The sequence below is a fragment of the Chelonia mydas genome, chromosome 1 (genome assembly GCF_015237465.2).
Source record: "Chelonia mydas isolate rCheMyd1 chromosome 1, rCheMyd1.pri.v2, whole genome shotgun sequence".
Lineage (NCBI taxonomy): Eukaryota > Metazoa > Chordata > Testudines > Cheloniidae > Chelonia > Chelonia mydas.
This window is the reverse complement of record NC_057849.1, coordinates 284,987,945-285,008,780: the sequence shown is the minus strand read 5'-3', so window position 1 is coordinate 285,008,780 and position 20,836 is coordinate 284,987,945. Positions and strand designations below refer to the sequence as shown.

General features: G+C 39.7%; 1 protein-coding gene across 12 annotated transcripts in view; it reads right to left on the bottom strand.

Annotated features, from left to right (window-relative positions):
- The window catches only part of GRIP1 (glutamate receptor interacting protein 1), a 546,608-nt gene that overhangs the window by 344,018 nt on the left and 181,754 nt on the right, over positions 1 to 20,836 (bottom strand). For 3 of the 12 annotated variants that reach the window (XM_043548237.1, XM_037887134.2, XM_043548278.1), the window contains exon 1: positions 18,015 to 18,869. The exons of 5 other annotated variants lie outside the window; for them this stretch is intronic. In XM_043548237.1, coding sequence (XP_043404172.1) covers positions 18,015 to 18,147 — 133 coding nt within the window. In that variant the 5' untranslated portion in view covers positions 18,148 to 18,869. Of the gene's footprint in view, positions 1 to 18,014; positions 18,895 to 20,836 lie in introns of those variants that run through there. 4 more of the 12 variants (XM_043548258.1, XM_043548226.1, XM_043548274.1 and 1 more) reach the window with 4 other exon arrangements.

Here is a 20,836-nt window from a genome sequence, read left to right as displayed (position 1 = left end):
TTAAAGGAGTAGTTGAAAAAGGCACTCTTTTCTAGCTGCCCAATAACACAAGCACAGATCAATTAATGAATTACAAATCAAACCTGATGTTGTTACTTTGAGGACCAATAGCAGTCTAAAAGAACAACTGGAAACCTTTCAATAGGCAAATCCTCTCACATTGCTGCCGCCGCCGCCGCCACCACCCCCCCACAACACACATAGTTGCTTTCAACATACTGTCTATTATTCCATGCCTGAATAAAGTTATATTAAGACAAGGAAATTATCTTTAACTGTAACAAAAATAAGAAGGAAAAAAATCTTTACACTGATGTGTCAACAATATTTTTAAAGATTTTTGAGAAATGATTGAAAGTTTATGGAGAATCAAGAAAAGGTTCAACAGAATATCAGTATTCTAATCTCAAAAAGATTCTTTACAAAATTACTGTCCTTGCATTCAGGAGGTGTGGGGAAGAGTAAAGTTCATAAGAGGACCTCCAATAACACAAATGCTAGGAACTCTGAGTAACTTTTGTGGATATCTTCCTGGGGCTGTGCTAGGCACAGCATGTCAGACTATCAAACTGTCACTATATCCAGAGGTGTTTCAAAGAGCCCAGTGATTCCACAATCCTACTACACATTCCATTGGATTTAATGATTAATGCACAGTTATAACCATTGGCCTCAACAGCTTTGGTCTCAATGTTTCAGAACTCACCCACCCCTCTCCCTTCAGCACTGAACCTAGCCTGCAATTAAAAGTAGTAAAACACTTGTATACTATTTACTGTGTATTTTATTGATTTGTAATATATTGTCAATCAATTTCTTTTGTAAACACAACTTACTAAAAAACTGATAGAACAGCAGAATTTTGGTAATGTATGTTATCCAGAGAATTTCATTGGTGTTTGTCAAATAACATTCAGCAAATGGTGTTTGACCAACTATAGGCCTAGATGAATACAGAGTGGGGAGGAGCATTTTTGAACAAATTGGACCCCAGCTATTTCTCAATGCTATTTGGCCATCCCTTCACTTTTGGTATCAACTTTTCCCCTTTCCTAACATCTTTTCCTGTCATCTTCAGTTTCTTTCTCTTTTCATTTTTCTCTCTCTCCCCAGCCCATTATCATTCTCTCTTCCCCCTTTACCTACATTCTACCTCCTTTCAACCTCTCCTCCTACATTTTCGCTCACCTCCCTCCAAAATTCACTTTTTTCTAAACTCATGCTATCAATCCCTCATGCCTTTCTTGCCTCGAAAGCCCTGCCCCGATCTATGAGTATTGGAAATTTTACCCAATACCTAAAAGCATGAGGACTAGAGCTACAAGCCACATTCTGCTACTAAAGATGCGTCCAGTGTCCTGGGGCAACACCCAACTGAGAAACCAGTTCCATCCAGGTGCTTGTCCCTGAACTTGCTCAGCAGCTCTATCTTTTTTATAAAAAGAAAAGGAGTACTTGTGGCACCTTAGAGACTAACCAGTTTATTTGAGCATGAGTATCTGACAAAACTGAAGCGCCTATGTTCACATCAATTCCTCGGTGACTGCTAGCTAGTAGAAATAAGGAGCGTATTTTGTCTCACACATTCTGTTTCCCAATTCTCACACCACAACCTTCAGATTGCTACCAGGGTTGGTTGAGATTTCCACTACTTTACACCTCCTTCAGCCTCCTGGCTGCTGCATTTCAGCAGCCAACAACCTACCTTCCTAATGAATATCAGCAGTGCCTACCTTTGCCGCTGCTCAGCATTCGCCTAGGCAGCAGCAGAGTGAAACTGATGTGATACTTGTCTGTTTCACCGCTCCCCACAGTATTCTGACTGGTAGCAGTGACAATAGAAGCTGAAGCAAGGGAAAGCACTGCAAAAGCACTAGAGCTGTCAGTTTGCACTCAGGTCACATGATCACATTTGAAATATTACTTTCAGAACCATAAGAGCGAGAACTTTTTCTAGTTTTAAATTGTTTTAAATGAAAGCTGAGATGCTGCATATATTGGCAGTAATTGTCCAAAAAGGCTTCCTTCTGACCCTCGATGTACAGACTTTTCATAACACATTATAGAATATGAAATTGTTAGTCAAGAATTCTATATTCTTTCTATTACAAAAAACAGTACACTAAAAAAAAATTAAGGTTGCAAAATTAAGTACACCAAGTTAGGAGAAGCCAGAGTTAAGATGGACTCTTCAACCCTAATTTGTCCCTCCCCCCTTTGAACATATGCATTTCTGATACAGTTTTTAATTACATGATCACATACTTTTTCTAAATCACAGGACCTTGTCTCCGTCAATGACCAGGACTGAATGAATACTCAATATTTTGTTTTATTATTATTGTTCAATATGTGGCCCCCATGCCTTGCTTACTGCACACTATTCAAGTCCTGTTCTAAAGAGAGAATAATTAATTTCCTCATCAACTTCTCTGGCTCTCATCATTGTAATATCTGAGTGTTTTACAAACAATTAATTTTCACAATACACCTCTGAGATTAGAGGCTATTACCATCCTCATGCTCCTGATGGGAAACTAAGGCAGAGAGCAATTAATGTCAAAGGGCTCCATTAATTTTGGGTGTTCCATTTGACATGCATAGGACCTGATTTTTTCAGAGTATATAGCATTATATAGCACTTTATATGTGCAAAGCACAGCTCCCATTGACCTCAGTTGCAGTTGTGAGTGCTCAGCACTCAGACAATGAGAATACACTATTAATGACCACTAGCAAAAAGTTTGGTTTGAAGATATATATACACTGCTATATGATGGCTGCACACGTAGGCATACCCAAGCTAGCTTTGATCGAGCTACTCACTAAAAATATACTCCTAGGAGAGTTCTGTGCCACTGCGTGCACACAGAATTCATGTCCCAGGCAGATTTCTTTGCTTCCCTGCAGAAAAATGACTTCTAATAGTGAAGAAAAGGTAAGCCACAAGAGCAGTCACATCCCCCTCCCCAGCAGCATGAGCTAGCCACCCAAGTAACTTGGGTGGTTAATCTGTGCCGCTGCTGCTTCACTGCTATTTTTAGTGAAATAGCTCAATTAAAACTAATCAGATATGCCTACACGAGTTGCAACCACACCTCCCAAATACAGTGTAGACATACCCTATAAATGATTAGCCTAGCACCACACAGGAACTGGCAGAGGCAGGGACAGAATCCAGCTCTCTAGGGCAGTAATCAAGTGTCTTAACCGTTCTCTCTCTTCCTGCAATTCTCTGCCTCATTCATACAGACATTCCAACTTCTGCAACAAATGAGGTAGGGCTTCTACAGACAACACCCTCCTTCACTACACAACCCCAATTAATCCCCAGAGCACAATATATCCTGTGCACTGAATAATGCAGGGTCCTGTGGGAAAAGATAGCATATAATCATGCAATTAAAGGATGTATCATAATGCATATGCAAATGGTTTCCTAACTTTTAGGTGCTTGACTTTGCAACCTTAATGTTTTAAGGTAGTTTTGTGTGTGTAATTTCCTAGGTTTCTAAAAAAGGAAACTAAAAATCAGAAAATGTAATCACGTGGCACCATATGGACACCCAAATGGTTCATAAGCCAGACTGTAACATTCAGAGCCACAGCAGACTACTTCCACTTGAGCTCGTGGAGTAACTGACAGCAGTACTAGGTTGCTATCCTCTATGTGGACCTGCACTAGAGGGAGATGAGACACACACTTTGCCAGTGGAATCAGAATCACAGCATTAGAGAATCATAGGACTGGAAGGGACCTTGAGCAGTCATCTAGTCCCGTCCCCTGCACTCATGGCAGGACTAAGTATTATCTATACCATACCTGACAGGTGTTTGTCTAACTTGCTCTTAAAAATCCCCAATGTTGGAGATTTCACAACCTCCCTAGGCAATTTATTTCAGTGCTTAACCACCCTGACAGTTTGGAAGTTTTCCTAATGTCCAACCTAAACCACCCTTGCTGCAATTTAAGCCCATTGCTTCTTGTTCTGTCCTCAGAGGTTAAGGAGAATAGTAAGTTTCTAGCCCTCCTGCTTATAGAGAAATGCTTCAAAATATGACAATAGTACTGTACTTGTACTTATATGGCCCACTTTATCATAGAATCTAAGTACCTCACAATCTTTAATATGTTTATTCTCAGAGCACCCTGTGACAGTGGTGCTCAAACTTTTCCAGTAATGCCCCGCCTCAGCAGTAATGGAATCTGCCCATGCCTCCTCCATTACTGCACAGCCAAGGCTTCCTCAGCAGTGGAGCTTGAGCTGAAGGCAGAGCTGGGGATGGGGTGGAGCTGGGGCTAGAGGCACAGATGGAATAAGGGCAGAGCTGGGCTGGCGCTGGAGAAAGGGCTGCGGTCGGAGCTGCAGCTGGGATCACAGCTGCTCTGGGGGCGGAGCAGGCAGCAGAGTGAAGCTGCAGCTGGGGTTGGAGCTGGTCTGTGGGTGGAGCTGGTGGTGAAGAGGATAGGACGGTGGAGCTGGTCCTGGGGGCAGAGCAGGACTGGGGATTGAATGGGGTTGGAGGCTGAGCTAGTCTGTGGGTGGAGTGGGGCTGGAAGCATGCTGCTCTCTCCCTGCCCCCCGTGGGGGCTGGCCCTGGCCCTGCTGTCTGCCCCCCTGAACATTCCTCTGTGCCCCCCTAGGAGGCATGCCCCACAGTTTGAGGGCCACTGCCCTATGAGTTAGGCAAGTACTGTTATCCTCATTTACAGATAGAGATTGTTAGGAGGCTGTCATAAAAGGGAAAGTCTTAGAAACTTAGGAGTCTTTTTAAAAGATTCTGTAAAACATTTTCCATGATCCAAACAGTAAAGAATTGTGGAGAAAATGTGCTATTTTATTTCTTCATTTATGTTTATCAAAAGTGTCTAGCCAAGAGGATTTTGTCTTCTGTTGTGCTCACAGATGTGTATGACTGTTTGAATAGTAACTACAGATGAATTATGTAGTTTAATTAAATATGAATTTATATAGAGTCCTTGGTTAAGCAATGCAGTTTTATAATACAATTTGGTCAGTGAGACACTGTAACATGTATAGTTCTCTGCAGGTAGGAAAACAATACTTCTTGTTAAAAGAACAGGAGGACTTGTGGCACCTTAGAGACTAACAAATTTAAGATGCCACAATTACGCCTGTTCTTTTTGCGGATACAGACTAACACGGCTGCTACTCTGAAACCTGTCAGTACTTCTGTTGTGCTAGGAGTAGAGTCAAGTCTTGAAGGTTACTCGGGGGAACAAAAGTGTAATCTTTCCTGTACTGCATGTTTAACAGAACTTTGGATTTATGCTATTATAGTTATTCTATATAGTTATTTAAAGGAGACTGGTTTATTTATGTAGTTTTAAGAAGCCTACAATGGTAACAGGCTGAGACATCAGTACCTCAATTTTTTGCACTAGCTATTGGAACTTCTTTCTGCTGACAATTAGGAATGTAGACTATCAGTACTATTGTTCTTTCTTTCACCCTCAATTCCAACTCTTGTTCCTTGTCTGTTAAAATAAAGATTTTCATATGCCTTGGCTCAAGAAACATATTTTTATAAGAAATGTCACCCTGTTGCTACTCTTCTCTTTAAATTACTTTGCTGCTATGATACTGCACATCTAATCATTTAGAATGGTGAGCAGCCAATGTGTTGCTACTGTCCAATATATTTACATCAGCTTTTTCTGATAACCCAATTTCAAACAAAGGAATTTAGAGATGTGGGCAGCCATTGAACTTTCTGTTTCCTGCGGTGAATGTGTAAGTGCAAGTATTTATCATCGATATGTGAACTTACATCATGCATATAAAATGATAGGATTATTTTTCTCTTTGAATACTCTGAATTGATTTTGACATTGAGTTATATGAGCTAAAGTTAAGCTGATAGACAAAAAGCAATAGGTAAAGTGTCTATTCTGCTACAGCCATCCCACTCTGAAATTCTAAAGATTGAATGGATTTTTACTATTTTCTTCAATAGGGTACAATTGCCATGTATAGTACATTATCAAAAAGAATAGAGAGCTGTTTGTCTTAAAAATATTTTGTCATTTACCTTATATAGACATTGTTTACCCACTAAAATATATTATAAGCAAAGCTGATAGTGCTATCTATATTTAAGGTTCTTCAATACTTTATATTACAGGATCGTGTTTTCATTTGCTTAGAATATTGCCAAACTTAAAATGTTTTAGGCTGAAATTTTCCTTGTTGGGTGTCTGTCTCAGGCTTTTTGGGGTAAGTTTCAGTAAAAACGGTTCATCTGTTACTGACTGGGGGAGAATGTTTCTTTCCATGTGAAAAAATGCTTACAACCATTCCACTGAGATGCTCTAGTGCCTCCATTCTTTGGGGAAAGGGACTTGAAATTTGTCGGGGGCTTGCGGGGGGTGGGGGGGGGGGGATATCATCCTGATACCAGGGATGTGCCTTTTGCTTTCCCCATGAAAAACAATGCAAATTTGGCCAAATTATAAGCCTCTGCGGGGCGGGGGGGGGAGAACGGGACGACACAGTTTGCACATGCCAAATTAATTTGTTGGCTAAACGATCTAAGGATGCCATTTGCCATCATGGGGCTGCAGAGGCACAGTGGATTTTCCCTATAATTACTCTTATGGGTTGTTGTGGGCCACTGTAACACCTGGCAAAGAAAATGAGACCAAGGAAGCCTGTCTCCCCTGTACTCTCAATGCTTTTGGTGCTCAAGCAATGTGGAGGCAGAAGTGGCCTGATTGGATGCAGAGGTCTCAAGAGACAGACTTAAGGTGGGGGATGTGGCAGAGGAAGTAGATTGGGACAAGAAGCTTCAGGGAGGAAGAGTGGAATTGGGATCAGGGGTGTGAGGTGGGGAGCAGAAAGATCAGATGAGGAGCCGGAGTCAGTGGGGACAGGGACTGACTGGAAAAGGAGATTGTGAGAGAAGGAGAAGAGGGAGATTGGGAGCTGGGATGGGGGAAGACTGGGACTTACATGGGGAGTCCTGAGGAATGACTTAATATTGGCTGGGCAAGGAGACTGGGACTGGAACAAGACGCTGCATGGGGGATGGCAGGATGTAGACTAGGAGAAGCTGATGGAGAGAAAAGACAGGATTGGTATAGAGACAGACACCATTACTCAGCAAATGTCTGAATTGGGAAGGGGTTGCAAGTGCTTTAGAAGATTGGATTAAAATTCGAAATGATCTGGACAAACTGGAGAAATGGTTTGAAGTAAATAGGATAAAATTCAATAAGGACAAATGCAAAGTACTCCACTTAGGAAGGAACAATCAGTTGCACAAATACAAAATGGGAAATGACTGCCTAGGAAGGAGTACTGGAGAAAGGGATCTGGGGGTCACAGTGGATCACAAGCTAAATATGAGTCAACAGTGTAACACTTGCAAAAAAAAGTGAACAGCATTCTGGGATTGTCTATTAGCAAGACACGAGAAGTAATTCTTCTGTTCTACTCTGCACTGATTAGGCCTCAACTGGAATACTGTGTCCAGTTCTGGGTGCCACATTTCAGGAAAGATGTGGACAAATTGGAGAAAGTCCAGAGAAGAGCAACAAAAATGATTAAAGGTCTAGAAAACATGACCTATGAAGGAAGATTGAAAAAATTGGGTTTGTTTAGTCTGGAGAAGAAGAGACTGAGAGGGGACATGATAACAGTTTTCAAGTACATAATAGGTTGTTACAAGGAGGAGGGAGAAAAAATATTTTTAAAAATGGAAGCTGAGATTCATTCAACTACTCACTTGACTCCAGACACTAGGACTTTAGGGGGAAAAAAATCAAGTACCACACGACTTGCAATGAAATCACAAAAGTTGGCAACACTGCTATTTGCATAATGAAAAATAGATACCTTAACCTCAATACACACAACCTGAGCTATCGATGTACAACCCCTTAATTATCACACAAAATGACAAAGTCAAACTTTTTAGAACCACAAACAAGACCAAAATAAAACAATGACAAACCCACCTATGTAATGCAAACAAGAATTCTTTACACCCTTCGTGAAATGAAGGTGGGAGAATCTTCCATGCAGGGAAGAACTAGGCTGTTTCTGACCACAGCCTGATTTTTAAAAAGTCCCTGATAATCCAAACTCCCAACAGAGTCAGGTGGGATTGGCCCATGGCAACTTGGCCAGCAAGAGAGGCAGACAGCTACAGCTATCCAGAAACAGCACCAGCATCACTGCACCTCCCAGAAAGACACTTGCAAGGCAGTCTGACTTACAGTACATATACTGCACCATAGGTCACCACCACCATTATCATCATAACAGAACTCAGTAGCACTACCGTAACTGCAAAGTTTTAGGCATTCCCTTTATTAAGTCTGTCTTGCAGTGCAAAGCAACACAATTTGGGCTTCCAGCACAACTTGGCAGTTAGAAGTAACTGCTTCCATTGAAGTCCAAGACAAAGTTCCCCCATTGACTTCTGTAGGAGCAGAGCGAGGTCAACACAGAGTGTTTTTGAAAATTTAATCTGTGAAGTTACACAAGTCAAAAAAACAGATTTGTAGTAGTTTGGGGTTCTTTCTTGTCATTGTTTAGCTTCATTTTTAAAGTAAACTAGTTCGGATTTTTTCCCTTTAATTTTATAATATAAAAAAACAAGATCTAAAACAAAACAAAAACGCTTTAATTCCCAGATATAGAGGTAATGTGTACTGATAACTCTAAACCAGTGTCTCAGTCTTTCCAGACTACTGTACCACTTTCAGGATTCTTCTGATTTGTCTTGCGTACCTCCAAGTTTCACCTCACTTAAAAACTATGTACTTATATAATCAGACATAAAAATACAAAAGGGACACAGTACTCTATTACTGCAAAATTGCTTAATTTCTTATTTTTACCATATAATTATAAAATAAATTGACTGAAATATAAATATTGTACTTACATTTCAGTGTATGGTATATACAGCAGTATAAAGTCATTGTCTGTATGAAATTTTAGTTTGTACTTACTTCACCAGTGCTTTTTTATGTAGCCTGTTGTAAAACTAGGCAATTATCTAGATGAATTGATGTACCCCCTGGAAAATCTCTGCCTACCCACAAGGGTATGCGTACCCCAGTTGAAAACCACTGCTCTAAAATTATACAGTCTTCCTCTGCACAATATATATAAGGGCTGTCAAGTGATTAAAAAATTAGTCACAATTAATCGTGCAATTAAAAATATTAATTGCACTGTTAAACAATAATAGAATATCATTTAAATATTTTTGGATGTTTTCTACATTTTCAAATATGATTTCAATTACAACACTGAACACAAAGTGTACAGTGGTCACTGTATATTTATTTTTGATTACAAATATTTGCACTGTAAAAACAAAAGAAATAGTATTTTTCAATTCACCTAATACAAGTACTGTAGTGCAATCTTTTTATGATGAAAGTTGAACTTACAAATGTAGAATTATGTATAAAAATAACTGCATTCAAAAATAAAACAATGTAAAACTTCAGAGCCTACAAGTCCACTCAGTCCTATTTCTTGCTCAGTCAATCACTCAGACAAACAAGCTTGTTTACATTTGTAGGAGATAATGCTGCTGCTTCTTGTTCACAATGTCACCTGGAAATGAGAACAGGAGTTCGCATGGCACTGTTCCAGCCGGCATCACAAGATATTTACATGCCAGATGCACTGAAGATTCATTCGTATGTCCCTTCATGCTTCATCCACCGTTCCAGAGGACATGCGTCCATGCTGATGACAGGTTCTGTTCAACAACAATCCAAAGCAGTGTGGACGAACACATGTTCAGTTTCATCATCTGAGTCAGATGCCACCAGCAGAAGGTGGATTTTCTTTTTTGGTGGTTTGAGTTTTGTAGTTTCTGCATTGGAGTGTTGCTCTTTTAAGACTTCTGAAAGCATGCTCCATACCTCGTCCCTCTCAGATTTTGGAAGGCACTTCAGAACTCCAAAACTTGGGTTGAGTGCTGTAGCTATCTTTAGAAATCTCACATTAGTACCTTCTTTGCCTTTTGTCAAATCTGCAGTGAAAGTGTACTTAAAATGAACATGTTCTGAGTCATCATCTGAAACTCCTATAACATGAAATATATAGCAGAATGTGGGTAAAACAGAGCAGGAGACATACAATTCTCCCCCAAGGAGTTCAGTCACAAATTTTATTAACACATTATTTTTTAATGAGTGTCATCAGCATGGAAGCATGTCCTCTGGAATTATAGCCGAAGAATGAAGGGGCATATGAATGTTTAGCATATCTGGCATGTTAATACCTTGCAATGCCAACTACAAAAGTCGCATCTGAATGCCTGTTCTCACTTTCTGGTGACATTGTAAATAAAAAGTGGGCAGCATTATCTCCCATAAATGTAAACAAACTTGTTTGTCTTAGCAATTCGTTGAATAAGAAGTAGGACTGAGTGGACTTGTAGGCTCTAAAGTTTTGTATTGTTTTGATTTTGAGTGCAGTTATGTAACAAAAAAAAAATCTACATTTGTAAGTTGCATTTCACGATAAAGAAATTGTAATACAGTACTTGTATGAGGTGAACTGAAAAATACTATTTCTTTTGTTTATCATTTTTACAGTGCAAATATCTGTAATCAAAAACAACAATGTAAAATGAGCAGTGTACATTTTGTATTCTGTGTTGTAATTGAAATCAATATATTTGAAAATGTAGAAAAACATCCAAAAAATTTTAACTTTCAATTAGTATTCTATTATTTAACAGTGCAATTAAAACTTCAATTAATTGTAATTAATTTTTTGAGTTAATTGCATGAGTTAACTGCAGTTAATCGACAGCACTAATATATATTTGTGTGCATTTGCTAACATTTAGAAACAGATTGGTGATAAATAACTGCCTATGCGGATGAAAGCTGACTAACCTTTGTCATTAGCAAATAGTATGTGATTTAACTAATAAGAATTTTTTTAAAAAAATCAGAACACATAACTTGAGGTATGTCATTTTCTTTAAAGAAAAGGAGTACTTGTGGCACCTTAGAGACTAACCAATTTATTTGAGCATAAGATTTCGTGAGCTACAGCTCACTTCATCGGATGCGCATCCGATGAAGTGAGCTGTAGCTCATGAAAGCTTGTGCTCAAATAAATTGGTTAGTCTCTAAGGTGCCACAAGTACTCCTTTTCTTTTTGCGAATACAGACTAACACGGCTGTTACTCTGAAACCTGTCACTTTCCTTAGTACAGGTTTAGGGTTAGAGTTATTTTGATAACAGGTCCGGTCTACAATTTGACCTGATTAGCATTATCAGCACAAAGTTATTTTTCAAGCAAGTCAGGTTAGGGAATGCGAAGACATTTCCATATAAGATTTTCCTAGTGGCAGGAGTTCATGCCATAGTCTTGCACATTATTCTCTGAGAAGACTACCTTAACTTGTGCAGTTTTTCTGCAGAGGGCCTCTCCCTGACCTCCCAAAGTGTACATTCCAAGGGGGTTATCACAGGTTTAATATTAGGGTGACCATACATCCCATTTTGGCCGGAAAAGTCCCTTTTTTAAGCCCTGTCTCAGCCGTCCCGACTCTTCACCCCCCCTCCCCCCCCCCAAAAGAAGCATTTGTCGCATTTGCTCTTGCTAATTTGATCAGCTGTCAAGAGCAAACAGGACAAATGCCCACCTTTGTTAAAAAGGTCAGGTGTGGTGCAGGGGGACATGTGGTAGACAAGCGGAGATGTCAACCCCTTGCATGGGGGGAGGGAGGCAGGGCTGGGGGGGGGGAGACAACATTCCAGTGAGGGGCAACAGCCTTGTGGGGGGGAGGAAGCAGGGTTCCAGCGACCAGCAAGAGCATGGGGGATGGGGCCCTCAGGCGAGTGGCTGGGGGTGTCTCGTTTTCTCTTTGGGAAATATGGTCACCCTATTTACTGTTAATTCCGCCTCGTCTCACTGTATGCGTGTTTCATTGGTGGCAAGGGCTGCTCTTCTCTCACTGCACATACTTCCCTGTTGCTTCATTCCTGTCTCCCCTCAATAGTTGTCTCCATCTGGGGGATACCATCCCACAGCTGACTCTGAGAGCAGCTCTTGTAGCCGTGGTAGCTAGTAAAGACAGCTAAATTGGCTCCTCATTTCCAGGTGCCTTTAGAGGTGTCCAAGCTCCTCTTTGCCGGACAAAGAGCCCACTGAAGCAGTTGGAAACAAGGAGAACAGTCAGCACCAAGTGGCCCTCCAGATAGCCTGAGAACTGCTACTTCTGACTCAATCTCAAATTTATTCATTTTGCATCTATACCCCCTGGAAAGGCCTTTAGGTCTTCTTTTTCACCATAGATTTGCTCTAGCATGGCTCAGAGGGAGTTCTCCAATTCAGAACCGGGGCCTGAGTTTCCGCTACAAGTAGCTGATGCCAGCTTTAGGCAGATTTCAGCTTGAAAACATCTAACTGATCCAATTAATTTTTGTACACATAATAGTCAAGTTGTCTCTGAATTAATTCTGTACATTTCAGATCATCAGGTTTGGCAAACTTTTGCAACATTAGCATTTTTATGGTTCCCTAAGTGAGTGCTTAGCTAGACATGGCATTAGCATAGCACTTAAGCACATACTTATCTTTAAGCACAAAAACTCATGTATGACCATTCGGTACATTAGCAATTTCCCCCACACACCTATTTGGTGTTCTTTGGTGTTTTTGAATATTGAATGATATTCTGAAACTACCAAATAATTTAAATTTTAATAGTCGCTATTAAGTATATACAACAAATTCTTTACATAATATGTTTATACTACTCATTTAGAATTCTTAACTTTCCGTGTTAAATATCTTAACCGTTACAAGCGACAGCAGGCTAAAATTTGACATACAGATTGCCACTTGGATGTGACATTTTCTACCAAATAAGTTCCTGATCCTGCAAACAGATGTGTGTGTAACTTTACCCACTCAAATAATTCTATTGACCTTACTCATGTGAGTAAAATTACTTATATGGATTTGTGCTAATGAGGCAAAAATACGTAAATTGGTTAAATCACTGACCTAGCAAACAATCCATTATCATTTCTGCTCTATCACTTAAAAATGGCTTTTGGGGGGGAGGGGGGTGACCAAAGGGTCTCTCTAAAATATTTTATTGTTCCAAAAAACAGTATTAAGGCATCAAAAGAAATATTACATATCTTTATATAATTATACATGCTATGCCGTGAGATTTCTGGTAATCCAGTGGCCTAATCTTTAATAAATGTAAATTTTATACTCTGAACATGTGCAAGAATTGAGACAAAACAAAATATAACAAAACATGCACACAATGTCTTTTGTCTTAAAATGAGACCTTTTAGTTATACATTTACTTTCTATAAACTAGAGCCTTTTGAGTTTACATCGAGAAATACTAAGCACATGCCTACGTACTTTTCAAAGTACTTTAGCTCTAAAAGTGCACCATGCAATAATGCCACATAATTTTTACTAACTGTTTATTGTATATCCTGTAGTAGCTCCCTCTGCATCTGAGATAAGGATGTGATATTCTCCTAAAATTCCCCCCCTTTAAAACCATCATCTCCACAAAGACCTAATATCATGGCCACCAGCAGATGCTTTTTGGAGGCTAACAAAACTTTAGCATAGGCTAGTTATATACTCACTTCTGGTATTACCCTGTCCTGAGTACTGAGCATACAAACAATAAATAGCATCCCGTAACCCATCTGCAATGAAAGTCACAGCCCAGTTCAGAAGACAAATTGTGATCGTTTTATATTGCAAATGCCACTAGGGCATTCTTACGACAAATACAAATACTTTGTAAAAGTTTTATGTTTCACTATTTATTATCAGCCATTTCAAACTGTAATCTGTTGAAACTTGCTGGTTAACAGAGGCAAAAATCATGGATCATTCAGGATTTTGAGTAGCTATTTAAAAAAAAAATGTAAAATAAAATGGTGCCTCCGTATTGACTATGTAACAGAGAAGGTTAGAGCATGCCAACTCCATTAAGGGGTAAACAGTGAGGTGACAAAATTTGCAGATGATACAAAACTACTCAAGATACTTAAACCAAACAAAAGGAAGTATTTTTTCACACAACGCACAGTCAACCTGTGGAACTCCTTGCCAGAGGATGTTGTGAAGGCCAAGACTATCACAGGGTTCAAAAAAGAACTAGATAAATTCATGGAGGATAAATCCATCAGTGGCTATTAGCCGGATGGGCAGGGATGAAAAACTATGCTCTGAAGTGTCCCCAGTTTATGGTTTGCCAGAAGTTGGGAATGGGAGACAGAGGATGGATCACTTCATGATTACCTGTTCTGTTCATTCCCTCTGATGCACCTGGCATTGGCCACGGTCGGAAGACAGGATACTGGGCTAGATGGACCATTGTTCTGATCCAGTATGGCAGTTCTTACGTTATTTTCATTCTGCACTGGAATGAAAATAAAACCTTTTGTATTTTTTTTTACAAAACGGAAAGGTGTGGAACCCTCCATTTTCAGATTGAAAAGATTAAGTTCCTGATTAGCGTCTACACCTCTCTGGTCAGAAGTGAATAGAGCGCCTTGGAACTCAGAAATCTTCCCATCAGAAATTTCATCAAACCAATATGTCTTTGTGAAATGTTTCGGTTTTGGCAAAACAATGTATTTCTATGTCAAAAACGTTCCAAGAAGCTCTACTATGTAACATTCTTACTGTTCAGAAGCAGTCTAGATAATGTAATAAGTATTTTTATTATGCAAAGCTTCATTAAAAGGAACAAGTTGAGTGGCGGCGTTTTAATGGTGCACAAGATGAATATAACACTTGCTCAGGCATCTTATGTAATAATCACTAAGTTTTCTGAGTACGTGGGGCAGTAATTTCATTATCCATTATTGTCACGTTACATCTCATTTAAATGAATGTGACACCTGCAATACTAATATCATTATGAATGTGTGTAACAAGAATACCACTCAGCAATACTAATAGTATGTAACACTGTGAAGTCAGATAATCTCAATAAAAATAATGTAGCTGATGCGACATCTCAAAATAAGGCTAGCCGTTTATGAATAAAGCTTAAAGGAAATTAAATTAAATAGAGCTGTAGTAAAAACTTGACAAAAAGGGGGAAATTCAAAGTTGGGACCATCCTTTTACCAGGAGAGCCTTCGCTATTACTACCCTTCGTTCACCCTATTGTGCCAAAGCAGTATAGCTCATCTAATTTTCCATGAAGAGGGCTTCAGAAGAGTGGCAATGCTATATACCATCTAGCTTGAGCTACAATACCAGGCACAAAAGGGGAAGTTAAGGACAGAATAAGGTCAACTTTTATCCAAAATCCCCAGAGGCCTATTCCATTTTTAACTCTATTTTCTTGCTTTTTGTGTGGCTGTTTGATCCTGGAGTTATTTTAATACAGTTTTTGCATTTCATCAAGTAAGAACATGAGAGATATTACTGCACATGTGAAGTGACTGTTTGAATGAATCCTCAGCTCCACTAGGTAAATTTAAATGGAATTAAAATGTTTACATTTCTTTGGACGTAAAAGTCCAAATACATAATATTATTGGGGGGAGGAGGGGAGGAAGAGGGCATACCAGAAATGCTTAAGCTATTTGAGTGAACAACAGGTCCTTGATTCCATTAGCTCTGAGTTATTGGCATTTGTATCAGTAAATACACTAGAAGATCATTTCAACAATGCAAAGAATTTTCTAAACATAAAGGAATGCCAAAGGAATCATTATTAAAAGGCTTGTCATTCCTCTTAACCTGCACTGTAAACAGTGAATTGCTGGTGCATAGTTAAATAATATTTAAACATGGAATGTACATTTAATTTTATAAATTACATGAAATGCAGGTTAAAGAGCAAAAGTTTTAGCAACAGCAGCAGCATGCCTTGACATTTTGTACAACATAATTTAAGTGAATATCACACCTATCCACCAAAACTGTGACACACAACCTACTTGAAAGAGTAGACAAAAGAAGCATTAAGAAGCAATTATATTCGATGAGATATCTTAATAAAAGACGCTGGTGTTTGATGACTGATGAATAGTCAAATCTCTAGAGTTTGAGTATCTTGTAATACATTTTATTAAGTAGCTGTTTGAAGTTGCAAGCCCCATGTGCATCCAACGACAGAATTATGCATTATGTTTTAGGTGGTTATTTAACTCTGGATTATGAGCATTGATGAAAGTGGCAGAGAACATGCCTACCTACCCACTTGAAAATATTTATTGTGTACATGAGCTTGGCAGGTTAAAGTGTGTAGAAAAAATGTTTATCATTTTATTCTATTAAGGGGAGTCAAAATGAAAGGAGTAATCACTATTAAGCATTTGGTCCAGTCACACAGTTGTCTCATGCTAATTTTTTTTAGAAAAAGCTAATAAAATCATAGGTACATACATTTGATGTTGGTTTGCTTGGTTGTTTTTGTTAAAATATGTTCTATTACAATCTGTTAGGGAAACACTAGCTTAACACTTCTAATTTGATATATAGCCATGTGATTTGCGTGACACGAATAAAGCTGAAGAAAGCGAAAAAGTTGCATGTTTTCATTAACTTATTTCATTTTAAAATTCTACAATGTTTTGTAGTTTTAAGTTTGATGTTCCTGATGTAGAGTACACAATTGTAAGATGGTACCTTGCCATGATAATCTTTTTTAAAAAGAAAGTGCTTTGCTTAACAGATCCCAAATCAGTTGCACATAAATCATCCACATTACTTTAATGTAATTTGCATAACAATAAGCACTTATAAAAAAAAAGCTCAGAGAATATTACTAAGGACGGCCCCATTAAACCCCTAAACAAAATATACACATCATATATTCAACAAATATTAGACCTATCCCCAAAAGTGAGCCATCTTGTTTGACCAGCATAAAAAGTTTGATGCAGTTGATCAGAACTATGTGTCTAAGACATGTTTACTACTTGCATTTCCATAAAATCCACTTTTTCAGCATTTAACCCTAAAAAGATTATATTATGAAAAAACTACACTTCACTCAGATGGAAACAAGAGGAAGTGATGGAAAAGGAAACTGACAGCTACATGAATGGTACATACGCATAAGAGTACATTTAACCTTTATGTTGCCAGGAAAAGGCAGAATACAAACTCTTTGCAGAAAAGCTCCCAAATCACAAGTCAAAAGAATAGCAACCCTATTTAAAAATATTTTTTGTGCATGACTGATTATACTGTCAACACCTTCCATTAGAGAATGGCATAATAAACTCAGATGTCTGTGAGTAGCTTCTTTCCCATTGTCCCCTCAGGCATTTCTGGGCATTTCCAATCCATTGGGATAAGTCAGAGAGCGACCAGGAACTCAGAACACTGACAGGTACAGAGAATTATTCAAGTGCATTGCAGTTTATAATACAGATTTTGCAGGGGTCTTAAAAACAGCCATTCTATTTTGATGTATAGCTACTACTGCAGATGTCTGACAGCAAATTGAGGGGGGGTGGGGAACCCTGATTACTTAATTCCTGAAGCAATTCTGAACATGCAGCAGCAAAGAAGCCCACTTGAGTTACTTTCTACTGTAAAGATCAGGGCACAGTTCAGACACAAAGGACTTTCAATCAACAAATATTAATCATCAACTTGAACTTATGCAGGAGCAATTATTTTTTAAAAGCCATGTAGCAGAATTATGAATGTAGTTACATTTATATATAAAAGTGTTCTAAAAAGGCTATCATATCAGTTTACAACACAAAGTCGTCTAACAAAAGGCTTGCAACAGTAAGAATCAATTAACTGCACCTGAAATATTAACCACTGCTACAGACCCTGCTTGATTTGAAAGCTAAGATAGCTTTTCTTTCTAATTTCCTACCAGAAAATTTAGACAAATAAATAATAGTAGTCTAATGCTTGTAATACCTGCATGAGGCTCACATGTAGATATCTATCCAGTGTTAGCATTTTGTAATAAAAACAATATTGAATATTTATCACAACAGGAAAACATTAGGTTATACAGTGCTTACTTCGAAAATGCTCTGAAGCATAATAATAGACATCCTCATAGCCCTCATGGTAATCCTCCTCAGGTCGGTACTTTTTGCCTTTTCTTCTTCTCGATCTTCTTATCTGCTTCACAAAGCCCAAGAAACGTTCCATCTCTTTCACCAGCACACAGTTAACAGCCCAGTTTACCTTTTGCTGGTCTTAGTAGCTAAGCTTCACAAAAAGCTGTTTGAGCATGAATGAACAGCAAATATAGATGGAGAGCTGCACCCTTTGACAGCCACTCTGATACCATTAAAAAAAAACAAAACAAAAAAAAACCACCAACAGTTTCAATTATGACAAAGCATTTTGTTTTACCTTTAAGAGGACCTTTATCAAATCCATTGTTTTTATGTTGAAAAATTGCAATCAAGGTAAAGAAGGAAATAAAGAGAAGTGTTTGATCACAATCAGCCTTTAAACAAAACAGAACAAAGTTCAGAAGATCTGCCTGACAGCAAGAGGAATCCCAGCACTAGAATTTCACTATCCTATGTCTCCATCATTTGAAGAGGAGCTGGGGGGCGGGGATACATGTTAGTCAATGGACTCAACCATATCTGAAGGCAAAACAGGTTTTCTGTAGCCTGTTAATAACTACCCTGATGTTTACTGTGGCACATGCTCAAGACCTCATTTCATTTCATTTGTTTTAAAAATGTTAACCGTGCTGATCCATTTCCGATACCACACATGGTGGATGAATAAACAACAAAGTGGTTTAATCCATATAGACAGCCTACTCACCGATAAGTGTGCATGCTGAATGTGTTAATTGGAGCAGCAGGGAGAAAGCTCGTCAGCTGCTTAAAAATGACACGTTTACCCACAGGGCATTCATGTATTCCAGTCATTGTTTGATCTAAATATTAAAATGCACTTCACAGACAGGCTCCTTATAGATCCAGCACGGCTATACAGTAATGCAAACAAAGAAAGCTATATCATGACCACACCGTACTGCCTACCCTATACTGTACTCATCTAAAATCCTAGCTGAGTTGTAAAACTTGAAAAATAACCCAGAGCAAACCAACCAGGCAGCAGAACTGTTCTGTTAGCAAAAAGCCTGAAAAGGTGCCCACATTCTTCTGACTACTTGTTTCTACACTCCACAAGCATTCTCTAAGATAAGCCAGGAATTTCACAAGCATTTTTGACAAAATTCCCCTCCTTTAAGAGGGAACAAAAGCAAATGTCCATTCAAATCCAATCAGTTGAACATTTACCAGTTTGTTTTTTAACCTCACCACCCCAGTAAACTGCGTGAGCTCTTTGTACAAGTAGGAAACCTCCAGTCTGCTGACACCTGTTTGGAATGCAATTAATCACATCAGTCAAATTATCTTGTACCTACTTACCTACCACCCCGACATATCCTGTTCCTCCTTACTCTATGAGAGGATTACTTTGAAAGCCTGGTCACTAGAGTTACTTGATGAACACGTCACTAATTCAATTCATTTTCGGTTATGTCTATACTACGAGCTAGGGGTGTGATTCTCCTGCTTGCGTACAACTACTCATGGTAGTTCAATTACAACTAGCCTGAGTATCAGTAGCAGTGTAGCTGCAGTAGCCGGGGCAGCGGAGGTGCAATTGAACCCCGCCCAGTACAAACACCCCTGAAATCAGAGGGTACCTACTTGGCACAGCTAAACCATGTCTTTGCTGCCACTGCCCATGCATGCTACTGCTGCTACACTACTATTTACACTTATGCTAGCTCTTGTCAAGCTACTGGGAGTATTTGTACACAAGCTAGGGAATCATCACACCCTTAGTTCGTAGTAGAGACATAGCCAAGTATCACAGCTCTCACATGGAAGTTACTTTTTGTCACATTCCTGAGCACTGAGATTGTGTGATAAAATGATGGAAAACAACATGACTGATTTTTTAAAAAGTAATAAAACTTTGTATAGGCATTTTTATGAACAGATCACGGCATCCTCCGGAATTTTAGTTACTCTCTCTTTTTGCTATTCTGCTTCCAAACGGTACAAAACATATTAAATGAAAATTGTGACACTTTTTATGCAAATATTTAGAGTATTATAGCAGGAGAGGCAGACCCCCCTGAAGAGTTAAGTCTTATTATTATTATTGCTTACGTGCTCCCAGTCTATAACTCTCTCCCCAGCCCCTTTTTCAACTAGATATTAACAACATTCACCTTTTAGACCACGGGTGGGCAAAATATGCCCCGCGGGCTGGATCCAGCCCATCTAACATTTCTGTCCGGCCCGTCGGGCTCTTTGGCTGTCCCCTTGTGATCTCTGGGCTGCCTGCCTGCCATGCCCCCATGCTGCTCCCAGAAGTGGCCGGCTGCTGCTGGCGTATCTCTGCACGCCCCTGGCGGGGGGGGTGGGCGGGGGGAGGCAGCTCCGCGCACTACTCCTGCCCCCAGCACCGTGCTCAGAGCTCCCATTGGCGGAAATCAGCCAATGGGAGCTGCAGGGGCAGTGCTTGCGGGCACAGGCAGCGCACGGAGACCTGCTGCTCCCCTCCCCCCAAGTGGCACACAGAGACTTGCCAGCAGCAGCCGGCCGCAGCCACTTCCGGGAGTGGCGTGGGGCCACAGCATGCAGGCAGCCTTCCTGAGCCCTGCTGTGCCACCGGTCGGGAGCCACCTGTGGTAAGCACTCTCGACCAGAGCCTGCATCTCACACCCCCTCCTGCACCTCAACCCTCTGCCCCAGGTCAGAACCACCTCCTGCACCCAAACTTCCTCCAGACCCCACACCCCATTCTGCACCCTAATCCCCTGCCCCAGCCAAGAGCTCCCTCCTGCACCCAA